Below are 14,708 nucleotides of genomic sequence, written 5' to 3' on the forward strand. Positions count from 1 at the left end.
GTTTAATTTAAATTGGGTAAATAGCTGTTGAGGATTGTTTTAATATATGAACAAAAAAGGAGTTTAACAGATCTGTTTGTTTACTTTCACCTTTCCTTTTCATTATATTTAATAATTCTCTTCAAGATAATGTAAATTGTTAAGAAAATTGTTTTCTTTTAGTGCCTTCTGGAATGTTACATAATTTTTTCTTTAGCCATTATTGCCAGAATTCCTATCTTCATCCCAGTGCTGGTGAAGACAAAGATAAAACCAGTCTACAGCTTCTGGAATAGCCGTCACTGAACTGCTTGCAGAATTTGCCTGGACTGTGTATCACTTGTATGCATTGTGAACTCACTTGTATGCATTGTGAACTATCTGTTGGTGTAGCGACTTGTGGTAGTGTTGGGGTATTTTTACAGATGATGTCATCGGTGGTACAATTTTTCCAAAAGGAGCCGTCAATTGGCTTGGTGTATCTTCCTCCCTTCTGCTTATCATGATTGTTCAGCTAAAATTTGGGGGCCAACAGAGGTGAGGCATAGAACCTCACCCCCCCTCTGGTACAAAGACCTCTCCACAGGTGTGGCTGTATACTGGACCGGTAGTCAGTGACGGGTAAGATCCAATTGCAATGGTACCAACCTAAGACAGGAGGCTGACGCCTTGAGGTCAGCTCATCCGATAACGGGTAAGGACCATATGTAGTATTGGACAACCTAAGGCAGGCACAGTCCCTAAGCCACATGCTTGTTGTTTAAACAGAGAGGGGGAGATGTTGAGAGCCACAGCCTAAGGGGCCCCAGCAAACTTCCAGCTGCCGGCTGATGATTGGCTCACAGCGGCCCGAGCAACATCTAGCTGATTTGGCTCCTCTGCGGTGATGCTCATTGGAGATGCTCATTGAGCTGTTTCCCCGCCCTTTCAGACTGCCAGCTGATGATTGGCTCACAATGGCCCCAGCAACATCTAGCTGATTGGCTCCTCTGCAGTGATGCTCATTGGGCCGTTTCCCTGCCCTTTCAGACCACGGAGCTGCTCATTGGGAGACTTTTTTGGCTCCATCCATGCGACCCAGCCAATCGGCCTCAAGAGCAGGAGGATTGTGGGAGGTGGAGGCTGGTGGTTGTGAGAGAGGCTTGTGGGAAGTTGGTGGTGGCAATTGGGCTCTGAGGGGTTTTCCTGAGGAGCTGTTTTGTTTGGCCTGTATGTGGTTCTAAAAATAAAGTTTGTTTCTTTTGACAAGTGGCTCCTGAATTGTGCCCAGCCAGACTGCGGCAGTTGGCTACCATAAATTGCCCAAGAATCAAATCTGTGGACCTCAATGTGCTCTTACTGCAGAAAAGCACTAAATGAAAATAAAGTACAGGGAAATTTCTCAGAAATGTATAAGATACTTGGGAATCAATGTAAAGAAAAAGGTGAAAGGTCTATACAATGAAAACTACAGAACCCTAAAGAGAGAAATCAAAGAAGACCTTAGAACATGAAAAGATCTACCTTGCTCTTGGATAAGCAGAATTAATATTTTCAAATGACCATACTACCAAAAGCACTGTACAGATTTAATGCAATTCCAACCAAAATCCCAATGACATTTCTCATATAAATAGAAAAAGCAGTCATGAAATTCATCTGGAAAATTAAGAGACCCAGAATAGGTAAAGCTATCCTTAGCACGAAGAGTGAAGCAGACCTTAAACTATATTACAGAGTAATAGTACAAAAAAAGCATGGTATTGGCACCAAACAAGCTGGTAGACCAATGGTACAAAATAGAGGACACAGAGATTAACCCACAAAATTACAATTATCTTATGTTAGACAAAGGTGCCAAGAACATGCACTGGAGAAAGATAGCCTCTTCAACAAATGGCACTGGGAAAACTGGAAATCCATATGCAACAGAATGAAATTAAACCCTTATCTCATGCACAAAACTTAACTCAAAATGGATCAAGCACCTAGGAACTAAACCAGAGACTCTGTATCTAATAGAAGATAAAGTAGGCCCTCATCTTCATCATGTGGAATTAGGCCCCAACTTCCTTAATAAGACTTCTATAGTGTAAGAATTAAAACCAAGAATCAATAAATGGGATAGAATCAAACTAAAAAGTTTCTTCTCAGCAAAAGAAACAATCTATAAAGTGAACAGAGAGCCTACATCCTGGGAGCAAATCTTTACCCACTAATCTCTAGGGTATACAAAGAACTCAAAAAGCTAAGCACAGAAGAACCAAATAACCCAATCAACAAATGGGCCAAGGACCTGAACATACACTTCTCAGAAGAAGATATACAATCAGTCAACAAATATATGAAAAAATGCTCATCATCTCTAGCAATAAGAGAAATGCAAATCAAAACTACTTTAAGATATCATCTCACTTCAGTCAGAATGGCAGCTATGATGAAGACAAACAACAATAAGTGTTGGCAGGATGTGGAGAAAAAGGAACACTTGTACATTGCTGGTGGGACTGCAAATTGGTGCAGCCAATATGGAAAGCAGTATGGAGACTCCTTGGAAATCTGGGAATGGAACCACCATTTTACCCAGCTATTCCTCTCCTTTGACTATCCCCAAAGGACTTAAAAACAACATACTACAGGAACACAGCCACATCAATATTTATAGCAGCAAAATTCACAATATCTAAACTGTGGAACCAACCTAGATGCCCTTCAGTGGATGAATGGAAAAAATGTGAGATATATATATATATATATATATATATATATATATATATATACACACACACACACACACACACACACACACACACACATACACACACAATGGCAAATTGTGGCATTTGCAGGTAAATGAAATTCAGTTGGAGAAGATAATTCTAAGTGAAGTTAGCCAAACACACACAAAAAATGCTGAATGTTTTATCTCATATAAGATGCTGACTCATAGTGTGGTAGGGAAGGAGAGCATGGGACGATTAAATGAATTCTAGATAAGGAAGAGGTATGGGAGGGAAAGGCAGGGGGCAGGGGATTAGCAAGGATGGTGTAATGTGATGGACATCATTATACAAAGTACATGTATAAAGACTTGAATTGGGTGTCAACACACTTTATATACAAACATAGATATAAAAACCCATGTTATATATGTGTATTAAGAATTGTAATGCAAAAAAGAAAATGTACACTTATAAAGGCATGAATTGTCATGAACATACTTTACATACAGAGATATGAAAAATTGTGCTCTATATGTGTAATAAGAATTGTAATGCATTCCACTGCTGTTGTTTATTTTTAAAAATAAAATCAATAAAAGATTAAAAAACAATGAATCTACTGAAAATGAAATTAGGAAAGTGAATCCATTCACAATAACACAAAAATCATAATACCTAGGGATAAACCTAACCAAATATGTGTAAGACCTCTAAAATTAAAATAAGAAACAATGAAGAAAAATAATTGAAGTAGAATATAGAAGATGGAAAGACCACCCATGTTTTGGATAGGAATAGAACTGAACATAAAATCAAAACTACTTTAAAAACATAATGTATACCCACCAAAATATCAACAACAATCTTCACACAATGACATAGAGACATAAAACAGTTCTCAAAAGAAATTAGATAGGAATCAACATACAGGAAATGATAAATGACCACAAAGACACAATGCCAAAAGAGACACTGCAAGACACATCATAATCTACACTGAAAATTAATTCACAAATACACAATATTAAAATCTGCAAGAAAAACACATCAGGTCACATTTAGTGGCAAATCAATAAGATTCATCTTTGACTTCTCAACTCAGACACCAGTATCAAGGAAAGACTAGAATGACATATTCTAAGCTCAAAAAAAGAATAATTTCCAGCAAAATTGCTATATCCAAAAAAATTTTGTTTCAAAATTAGTGGAGCAATTAAAACTTTTCATGATGCAGATATACTAAAATAAGTCATGACCACAAAGCAAGAACTATGAAGAATATTCAAAGATATGATGCATACGGAGAAATCCTAGAACAAACAAAAAAGGTCCCAAGTGGATGAGGCCCACTATAAGAGTAAACAACTAAATGAAAATCAAAACCAAATAAAATATGGAAAATAAACAAAAATGTCAGGAATGTGCAAACTTATATTCACACTAACTCTGCAAATAAATGGCCTCTACTCCCCAATTAAAAGACATAGATTAGCAGAATAAATCAAAATACAAAATCCAACTGGATGCTGTTTGCAAGAGACTGATCACAGAGGCAAAGATGCCCACAGGCTGAAGTGTGTCAAAGGACATTTACATATCACACAAATGGAATCTGAAAACAATCAGGAGGAGCTAGCTATTCTCACATGTAAACAAAGAAGATTTCAAGCAAAACTTAACCACAGAAGGACAGTACATTCTGGTAAAGGGAACAATTCAACCAGAAGAAATAATTATACTAAATATACATACCCCAAATGTCAGGACACGTTAAAAGAAATAATTCTTGACATTAAATCCCAGATATACTGCAATAAAATAATACCTAGTGATGTTAACACATTTGTATCACCAATAGATAGGTCATTCAAAGATAAAATCAACAAAGATATTACCAATGTAAATAATACTTTAAACCCAATTGACCTAATAGACATTTAGAATACACCTCACCATGTCACCTCTTCCTCTCACAATATTCTTTCCCTAATATCATCCAGCATCTTGTGACATAACCCAGGAGACTCACAAGAACTGAGACGATGTTGGTGCCATACTCATGATCTTCCAAAACCATGAGACAAACTCTTCTCTCTTCAGGGAACTGAGCTTCTGAGGATTTGTCATGTTGTCTCCTATCCCTGTGTGAGATTCAGAGACTCTTTCCTCTGGAAGATTCCCAGTTCCTCATCCGGCCTTCAGGATCTCCTGACTTCAGTCTCCTGGGGTCATCTCTCCACCTGGGATGGGCTACATTCTTCTGTATCTTTGAAACCTACAGCTTCATGGCACAGGAACCCAAACACCTTCTCTCCTTGTGACTTGTACTTGGACACACAGCACCCAGGAGGGTTCACAGGTCCACAAGCACATCCTGGGGATAAGGCAGGGAACTCTCCAAAGAGTGGCCTGTTTGTTGTAGTGGAACAAGTCTACAGTGCCCTAACATGGGCTCATGGGCAAGTTTCACTTAAATACATGTGTAACCCAGAATGAGGGCAACCAGCATTCATGGTGAAGGCTGACTGACCCTGTTCCGATAAGAGTCATTTACTTTGGATGGTTTCATATCTCCTCTAGACGTCTCTTGATGTAGCTTGAGGATCTGGACACTTTGGGGCACATCTTTTTTCATGGATCTTCAAACTTCTTAATATTCTTTGGTTTCAGTCTTGTTTCTCTCTCCAGTAACCAAACCTGGATTCTGTTCCAAAATTTGACACAACCCCTGTCACTGAAGGCTCTCAATTAGCCTAAACATCCAGGAGAGAACAGAATGCAGCAAAAACAGCACATGCCCTCACCCTTGAGACATGAGCACACACAGGAAAGTCAATCAATGTGGAACAATGTCAAGACCCATTTCTTCACTGTGTTCATGCTGGAACCTGTTTCCATGAGCGAATAGTTTAGTAAAACAGTGATTCAACAAATGCAGTCATTAGGAACAAGTTTATTTTATTTGCTCCAAGAAACATTTAGTAAAGACTGATGTGATTAGGCGTTCAGACAAGGAAGATAATTACCTGTAATCTCAGCTACTCAGGAGTCTGGGGCAGGAGGATTGCAAGTTTGAAGCCATCCAGAGCAACTTAAAGAGACCATGCTGCAAACACAGTGTTTTATAAAAAAGACTGGGATGTAACTAAATATGGTAGAAAACTTGCTTCACATGCAGAATGCCTTATGCTCAACCTCCAGCACAGCAAAAACAAACAAATAAATAAATAAGAAAGCCAACACCAAAGTGAATTACAGGATTCTGTTCACAAGGATGAGGTCAACCCACCCTACTCACCTGCACCATTTGCAGGCTAATTCCACAAGCAACCAGCTGAACTATCCTTGCCTCTCCCTAAAAAGCTGTATGAAATGAGCAATTAAGTATTTGACAATTTTGCATATATATACAATCAACACACTTCTGTGAAGCTTTGGGAGGGTTGTATTCCAGAACCTGGATAGAGAGGAATCCAGTTAAGAAAGGTCTCATAGTTAAAAAAAAAAAAAAACAGCAATTAGCACGCTGCTCCACCCTCCACACAGCAGGGATTCCCAATGCCTTCCAGACATTTTATTTTCTAAACCAAAGAAGAAGTTAAGACGTTTGCAGACACATTAGTACAGGTTGCCAGCAGGATGTTAATATTTTCAGGAAGCAGGCTGAAAAATTCCCATTAGGATGAGGCTCTTACAATCACTACACCATGTGAAAGTGGGGTAGGTAACCAATAATATATGATCCACTGACCTGGTAGATCATGTGTGCCTGCACATATCACTGGACCAAAATGTTGCAAAGCTAAAAGAACCACAGGGCCACACGTGGAGCGTTCTTTTTACAGCTGTGCATGAAGATGGAGTCCCAGCATTCAGGAAGTGGAGAGAAACTGAAATGAAGGTGTACATGTGCCCTTCAAGGAGTATGAGATGCAAACAAGCTGCAGAAGGAGGTATTTTTTGAATTCTGGATGGTCATTTGACTGAACACAAACGACTGAACACCTGTGCAGAGGAGGAGTTATCCAGAGAATTGCAAAAAGCACTGAATGTGCCAACAAGCACATCTCATTTCTGAGAGATGGTAGAGGCCATTGCTGCAGGGAAGCAGATGTGAATGCAGCTGTGTTGGGGAGACCAGATGGGATGTTAACATATGAGGATGGGATGTTAACATATGAGGACGCTTCCACAGACTCGTGGCTTCTGCAGCACACTCTACCTGCATCCTCAACAGAGAGGAGGGTTCTAGGAAGACGTAACTGCACCTCGCACTTTTTCCCTTGGGTCTAGTTTTATTCTAGGTGTAACTAGCTCACCTACACATATGTATGTATCCTTTGTATGTATGTACATGCTCAAATTAATCTTCATGGGTATATAAGCAAAGCAAAAATTCAGTTCTGTGAAAACAAAACTTCTTCAAAAATGCTTGATGTGTATAATTTCTTTGAGAACTGAGTTTTAAACCTTATTGAGGATAAGTGTAGCATACAGAGAAGAATTGATAAAGTACATGCCAAATATTTTATTTATCAGGTTGTATTTAAAAATGGAAGGCTACTTTGGAGAGTTATGAAGAAGTCTATTGTTTTTCAAGCCAAAATGACTTTAGAGATGTTTCTAATAATAATTTATTGCCTAGATTTAATTGTGAGTTAGAAGGTTTACCACAGCTGCATTTAACATTTGCCTCCCTGGGGAGAGAAGACCAGTGTATTTCTTTTTGGAAAGTGTGAAGAATTTGGAACCAAACTCAGTTGATCCATGAGTATCTGATACTTCAGGAGAAATGTACTAATTATGTGGCACCCACAACCAACACTGGCCACATCAATAAAAATGGTGTGCTGAGGTAGCAGTCTCTTTAGAGATGTAGTTCTTGATGTTTAACAAATCAGACCTTATCCTGCTGCTTCTGATCAGCAGAGATTCTAACTATGTCGTAGCACAGTCTAAGAACATATGCCAATTTCTATTTACTATTTTTAAAGTTCCATAGAAATTAGTCCATTAAAAAAAGAAGAATACTCATATGTAAAATATTTCTCTCAATTAAATGTGAGAAATGTAAATTTTATAAGAGCATTATTTATTCAGGTTTATTTCTAAAAAGATTTTGTTTTTTTTCATATTCAGATTAATAAGATCATTTTCTTATTCAAAAATATAAAAATAAATATAGGCACACCTAATGGGTTGAAATTCATAGAAATATTTGGTGAACTCTGGTAATACATGCTAAAGACAAGTACATGTAATTCTATGATCAGACAAATGTGTGTCATTTCTAGATACTTATACATAAATATATGTTCATGAATATACATGTGTGTGAAGAAACACATGAAAGTATCATGAAAACATGTCACACGTCCCACATGTCAATGCTGATCATGATGCTCCAATGTGTTGTACTGATCAGTTTCTGCTGCCTATCCAAATGCCTACACAAACACCTTATAAAGAAAGGAAATTTATTGAACTATATTTCTGGAGATTCAGGAGCATGGTGCCAGCATCTGCTCAGTCCTGGTGAGGGCCTCACAGCAGATGGAATCACAAAGGTAGAATCACGTACAGAAGAGATCACAGAGCAGAACAGGGAGCAAGAGACAGTGGAGACAGCTGCATTGTTCTCATGGGAACTAATATAATCCATCATTAATCCCCTCCTAGTAACCCCCACATGACCAACCACCTTGTATTGCACCCACTTCTCAAAGGTTTCACCACCCAGCATATAACACTGGGGCAAAAATTCGAACACATGGAACTAGGATTGGAAACATAAATCACATCCACAAGGGAGAAATGCTAGAATTGTTTGAAATCCTTTATTTTGATTCTATCATCAACAACACAGGAAAATACAGATTTGAAGTATATGGCATTTTTGAAGTCAAATATGAAACACATGATGTTGAATGATTTCATTTTTGTTAAGTGGAAATCATTGAAACTGATCTCTCCAGTTAAAAGTCACATACTGGTCACTCTTGGGAACACATACAGGAAAGAGGAGTCATACAGACTATGGCTTTCTTTACCATGTAGCAGCAGCTTGCACAGGTGCATTCAGTTTGTGAGATTTTATTAGAAATGCATGCCAACCCATACATATAAACGTTCCAAAGGTACATAAAACTAATTCAATAATAAGTAGTGAAACAAAATTTATTAGTACCCAATGTTTTAAATGACCAAGGCGAACAGTAAATGGTCGAACAGTAAATAAAGTGTAAATTATAATTATCTTATGACAAAAAATATTGCATTGTGATAATGACAGCACAGAAATCAAAAAATTCAATAAGTTGTTTAATAAAGAGAACATCAGTAGACTTCTGCTTCCTATCATGTCCAAGATTACATGAAACATATGTCTCATTTCATTGCAAAAGACAAATATTTGATACTGTTCACTGATATTTCCTTCAAAAAACACAGCTGAGACATAAACATAATATGTAGATAAATAAAACAGGAATGTCACTGGTTTTCTCAATTTTATAAACCAGGATAGCAAGAAAACAAAGAAAGCAGATTTATGCTAAAGAATTTTGCTCTTGTTGCAACTGGTATATGGAGTCTGAAATTTCTATTGGTAACATCTACTTTCCCCAAAATATTGTTGGATGTATAAAAAAGCCAAATCTAAGTGTTATACATGTGCATATACTCAGGTACACATATGCACACACTATAATAAAAAAGAACATGTGTCTTGATTGTCATTCTTTGAGATATGACTGTGTCACTATTATTGTCACTATTGGGGAGTACAAATGAAGAAACGTGTAAGAATTGTGCAAAGCCTACAATTTACACATTCCCCTGACATCATGGGTTTTCCTATTCCTTATCCAAGGGAGACCAAGCCTGGATGCACTGGAGTTCCTGCTCATGAGCAGAAAGGGGCTGAGAGTTGGGAAACTCCCAGCAACTATTACACCCATCTTTACCAGCAGCCAGTGGGGATTATAAATAAAAATTACACAAACCTGAAAGATGCAGGAAAGTGTGTAAAAAGATGCAAAAGTGCTCACCAGGAGGAGGATGGTTTTGGTGGCTCTGGACTCAGGGGAAGAGCTGGGGGAGCTGGTCTTGTGAACATGCTGCATTCTCTGCTTGTGCCTGTGCAGAATGAGCACCATGGAGCTACTGGCCCAGAGCATGAGCCCCACACACAGTACATCAGGGAATGTTACCAATGCTGCATACAGTGATTGTAAGGTTTTGCTAGGATGAACACCAGAACAGTATTCAAAATCTTTCATGCTTGTGATATTATTGTTGCTCCTTTTTCCAGTCATTTGTGAAAAAGTCATAGTACTTACAAGCAGGTACAAAATCCAGCTCAAGAATATGGAGAAACCAATGTATTTGGGAGCTTTCACTTTAAGCTCTGAACAGCTGGAATTCTCAGGACTAATCTTCATGGCCTGGAAGACACTCAGGAGGCAAGTGCTGCCAATGGACACACCCCTGCCCACCCTGTGAAGATAGAAAAGCAGCTGGCATCCAAAATCACTGAGGAAATCTTTCACTCCAAAAGCTGCCACTGTCTGGGGAATTCCTCTTGACAGAAGAGCTAACAAGTTGGCCACAATCAAGTGCTGAAGAATCAAGTCTGTGTGTCTTATCCTGTACCCAGTGAAGTGAAGGACCAGGTAATGGAGGAGAAGAGAAAAATTGCCCAGAGCTCCAACCACAGTCTGGGACAAGAAGATGATTCCTAGAGCCACATCACTGGTTGCCATCCTCCCAGTTCCCTGCTGTCCCAGCCAGAGGGTCCTGGAGAGAAACAGGAGGCCTGGGCTGCACGTGTCCTTCAACCGAGATCCAATATTGCCTTCACTCCAGAGTTAACACTGTGAAAACTTACCTAAGGTTTTATTTTCACTAGCAGGTTTTAATGACTTTCATGACTAGTTCAGGCAGGAAGTGTATAAATCCCTATTGTGAAGGCAGCACATGGTGATTCTTGAATCTTTATGACACAACAAAGGGGCTGAGATGACCAGGAGAACTTATGCACACACATGCTAAGTCTCTGTCCAGATTCATACTCTGATCAAGTGCACAGAGGGGTCTTGAACCTGGCTGACTGTTTACAAAGAGCATAGCATGAACCATCAAGCTTCGGTAATGGTAATGAGAAGGTTCTTCTATCAATCCAGCTCACATTTACTTCCTATTGTCTTCAAACTAGTGCTATTTTTCAACTTTTAATTGTAAAATGTTTTCATTTTTTGTAAATATTTATTCTATGTACAAGGTCAATTATGAAGGAACATTTAGATATTTAAATACCTGCAGGTGCACTGAGGGATCTCTAGCCCTTCAGGCACCACCTGTCCCATGGTCATCGACCTGCAGTGAGGCAGGACTGGCTGCACATCAGGACAGCTGCCCCATGACTCATGTAGTTGTATGTTAGGAACACAGCTCAGTGGCCCCTGTCATAGAAATTTTGCCTCAATCCCAGGCCATGTCTTAACTCTTGGAATACCAAGAAGTAACACGTGATTAAAGAGTATGTGTAGAAACAAAATATTCACTTTTTCAGAAGATACAAACATGAGCTAAGTAATACCTAAGAAAAAACATTTCAAAGAAGTAAGATTAGTGAATGATGTTACAATGGAAGCCATCTATGAAAACTGGTATTTGTGGCCATTTAAAAGTCAAATACTAGAATTTCTGCATTCATATAAATGCATATATTTAACTTAATTTATTAGGTAGAAAAATTTAGGTTCACATTTTACTGAACAGATGGTGAAGAGCTTTCCTGCACATTCATACCCTGCTCCACAATCAGATTCCTATGCCACATGGTGCATCCACTATTTGACAGGCTAAAAATATACAGCTCTTACAGGTAATACTAGTAATCTGTAATAATCTTGTCCACTATTTCCATACATGTTCCTTTCCATAATATAGAGAAATGGCCTCACTATCCTTGAATTCTTAGGCTTTCAGGATTGCTACAATTACTGTCCACCTTGACTGCACCATGCTGAGAGTCAGAGACAATGTTCTACCTGAGCAGTCACCATCAGCTCTCTCTCTGCACAGAACTAAGAAGATTCCTATCAGCTCCTCCTACTCCACACACAGGCAGAGAGATACTATGAGTTTGGACCTAGAAATCATGAAGATTTAGTGTAGACTTCCTGTGAGGGAAACTGAAGAGCTGGGTGACTTTAAAACAACCTCCTTTTATACATTGAAAATCACAGTTAATTTTTATTTGCACTAAACCACAGCAATCCCTGTCGGTAAGAATCACATATAGGTAAATTAGGATTACTGATGGTTTGGCATTTAGGCTAGGACACATTTATCTTTGCTACCTAGAGCCATTCTTCACCAACTGTTATAATACTTGTGTGGCTCTGGCTTCTGGAGGGCTCAACTTAGCATCCCTTTTTGCCTGTGATCACTTACCCAGACTCTTGATGGGTCTCTTCTCACAGATGCTGCTCTCACACTCACCCTGAGTCACTCTCCAGGCTCTTCCTCTCTGCCAGGACGGTGACCTCAGTGCAGAGGCCTCTCTGACCAACATGTGTGCTGCAGGAAGGTGGAAAGCTCCTGAGATATGGGTCTGTGGCTCTGTGACCTCACCCCCCCTGGGTCCTTCAATTACCCCTGTGCCAGCAGCAGCAATGGCTGTGCAGGCTGGGGGAGCTGAGGACACTGCTGGAAACTTTCTCCCCAGGTGACACTTATGAAACACAATTTTAAACTTTCCTCATAACATGTCTTCAGAGGATATTCTAGTGTTTGGAGAGACTCTTACTTATCCATGACCCTGGGAGACCAACAGGGTGTCACTTGGAGGGTTTGGGAAGTACTGAGGTCTGTCATATGAAGGGCTGGCAGTGAGCTTTGCATGTCTCATAGTATTCCTTCCTTCCCTGGGAAGATTTCTGCCCCAAATCTAGTTGCTTCCTGTTCTTCATTTCAATGAACAGCACCAGATTGAAGGTATGAGCAGAGAAATGGAAAGAAAGAAAACACATAGAAAGGATACTAACACAAGTATAAGAAAAAGAGAGAATTTGATGCTATTATCACCTTGGAAGCCACCAGATTTATCTGCAAAATTATGTGAAAATTCAATGGACTCATTTACATATTGAATGTTAATTCATATCATTATTTTGTGAATAAATACGCCCTGCCATTATTGACCTCCACTACTGACAGGAGGGAGAAACAGAGCAATATCCCTCAAACAAACAGAATGTAATAAAATTCTCCTTCAACAATGACATCAGCAGAATTAGTTTGCCTTTTCTGAGCCAAGATTTCTGTAAATACCAGATATTCCAGGGCTGCTAACATTAATTCAGTAGCCCCACGAGGTGACCATAGCACAGGAGCCCTTTCAGTTACTGTACTCCCTCCAGCCCTGCAAGGACAATGTATACACTGAGGCACCTTAAGTAATGCTGTGAGATTTACCATCCAGGTGAAAACCTGTGGTGTGAACATAGATGGGTTTGGGGCAGTAACACTAAATGGGAGTGAGACTGAAGTAGTTAAAAGAGTAAGGACATGAGGAAAGGGTGTACAGGGAAAGTGGTAGAGCTCCTGTGATATGGAGGAGAGAGAGTGCAAAAGAGAGGAGGTAGATGCAGAAAAGGCAAAACTCATTTCCTCTCCAGAAAAAGCTCATGGACATGCCTAGGTGTGGGCACACCTGGGGTGAGGAGCCAAGGGACACAAGACATAGGGTTAACCAGGAAAGAGAGACATGGGGTGCAAGGTCACACAGGAATGAATATGCTTCTGGAAATGGGGACAGAACACAAAATAATGTTGCAGGTTGCTGGATGCAAAGCCTCTGAGGTGTTCATAGCTCCACATGGTGGGAAGTTGTGAACACGGATGGGGGAACAGGGACTGCATTAATTAGTTGTCCAAAACAGGCCCAGAGTGTGACAAAAAAGTGAGTCTATGCAGAGAGAATAGTCCTTGGAGGAGATAAATTAGACAGAGAACAACGAAGGAGCAGGGAAGGGGGTGGGGAAAGAGCTAAGGGGGCCATGAGGCTAAAAGTGGAAGGACACACAAATGTAAAAGTGTTCACTTCTAGATTTCAGGACTAATGTGAGTCCCCACAACCATGTCGTGTTACTGAGTGACAGAAAAGACACCCATGAAACAGGGAAAGTGTCTTGATTGAGGACCAGGCACACATGGAAGAAATAATATGAAGAGCTGTGCCCCAGGAGGAAGGTGGAGGATGATGGCCCTGGCTGCAGTCACTTTGGAGCCTGAATTGGGTTTTGAGAAGGCTGAGAGTTGACCTTGGACATTTGTGTGGGGCCCAGGGGCCCTGGGGACTAACTGAGGAAATGGAGTTGAGGGTGGATACAAGAGAAGACAGAGCTCTGATGGTGAGTCTTGTTGGGTTAATGGAAGGCAGAAGGGCTGTCCTGAGGCCACTAGGAGAGACATCACTGAGGAACGAACATTAAATATGTCACAACACAGCTCTGTGGGGGTTGGGAGAGGAATGGATTCCTGGCTCTGAGGGATTGGGGAGCTTCAGTGTGTGGCTACATCTCAGAGTGAGGAGCCAAGCCTTCCAGAACAGTACGGAAACGTGTTCAGACTCAGCCCTGCTTATGGAGGTGGGACTGACAACTGAATTTATGTACATTTGTGGTGTACAACATGAAGAGCTCACATGGATAGATACTGTGGAGTGATTACCAAAGCCAATTAATTTACCTACCTATCATGCAATATATTCAACTTGAGTGGGACATTGAAGATCTCTCAGCAAACTTCAAGAACACAACCTTGTCTTGCTAACGGCAGTTTCTATGTTGCACAACAGATCCCAGAGTTCATTTATGTGGTTATGGAACTCTGTGCACTTACCAAAAGCTCCCAATGTCTCTCAATACCCACCTCTTTACAATACTCATTCCACTCTGTTTCTGTGAAGTTTACTCTTTTAGAAGTCACATGGAAGAGATCAAAGAGTATTCTTATTTT

The 14,708-nt window shown here is 39.9% G+C and overlaps 1 protein-coding gene across 1 annotated transcript; it reads right to left on the reverse strand.

The window, feature by feature from the left end:
* Nucleotides 1-9,499: 9,499 nt before the first annotated feature.
* On the reverse strand, nucleotides 9,500-10,444 carry LOC113178091 (vomeronasal type-1 receptor 4-like). The gene has a single exon (XM_026382553.2). It carries the CDS (start codon nucleotides 10,442-10,444, stop codon nucleotides 9,500-9,502), a length of 945 nt encoding a protein of 314 aa, XP_026238338.2.
* Nucleotides 10,445-14,708: the final 4,264 nt, after the last annotated feature.

The sequence above is a fragment of the Urocitellus parryii genome, chromosome 15, assembly GCF_045843805.1.
Source record: "Urocitellus parryii isolate mUroPar1 chromosome 15, mUroPar1.hap1, whole genome shotgun sequence".
NCBI classification, from domain to species: Eukaryota; Metazoa; Chordata; class Mammalia; order Rodentia; family Sciuridae; genus Urocitellus; species Urocitellus parryii.

Coding starts and splice junctions, on each gene's coding strand:
- LOC113178091 (XM_026382553.2), bottom strand. CDS start 10,444: ATGGCAACCAGTGATGTGGCTCTAGGAATCATCTTCTTGTCCCAGACT.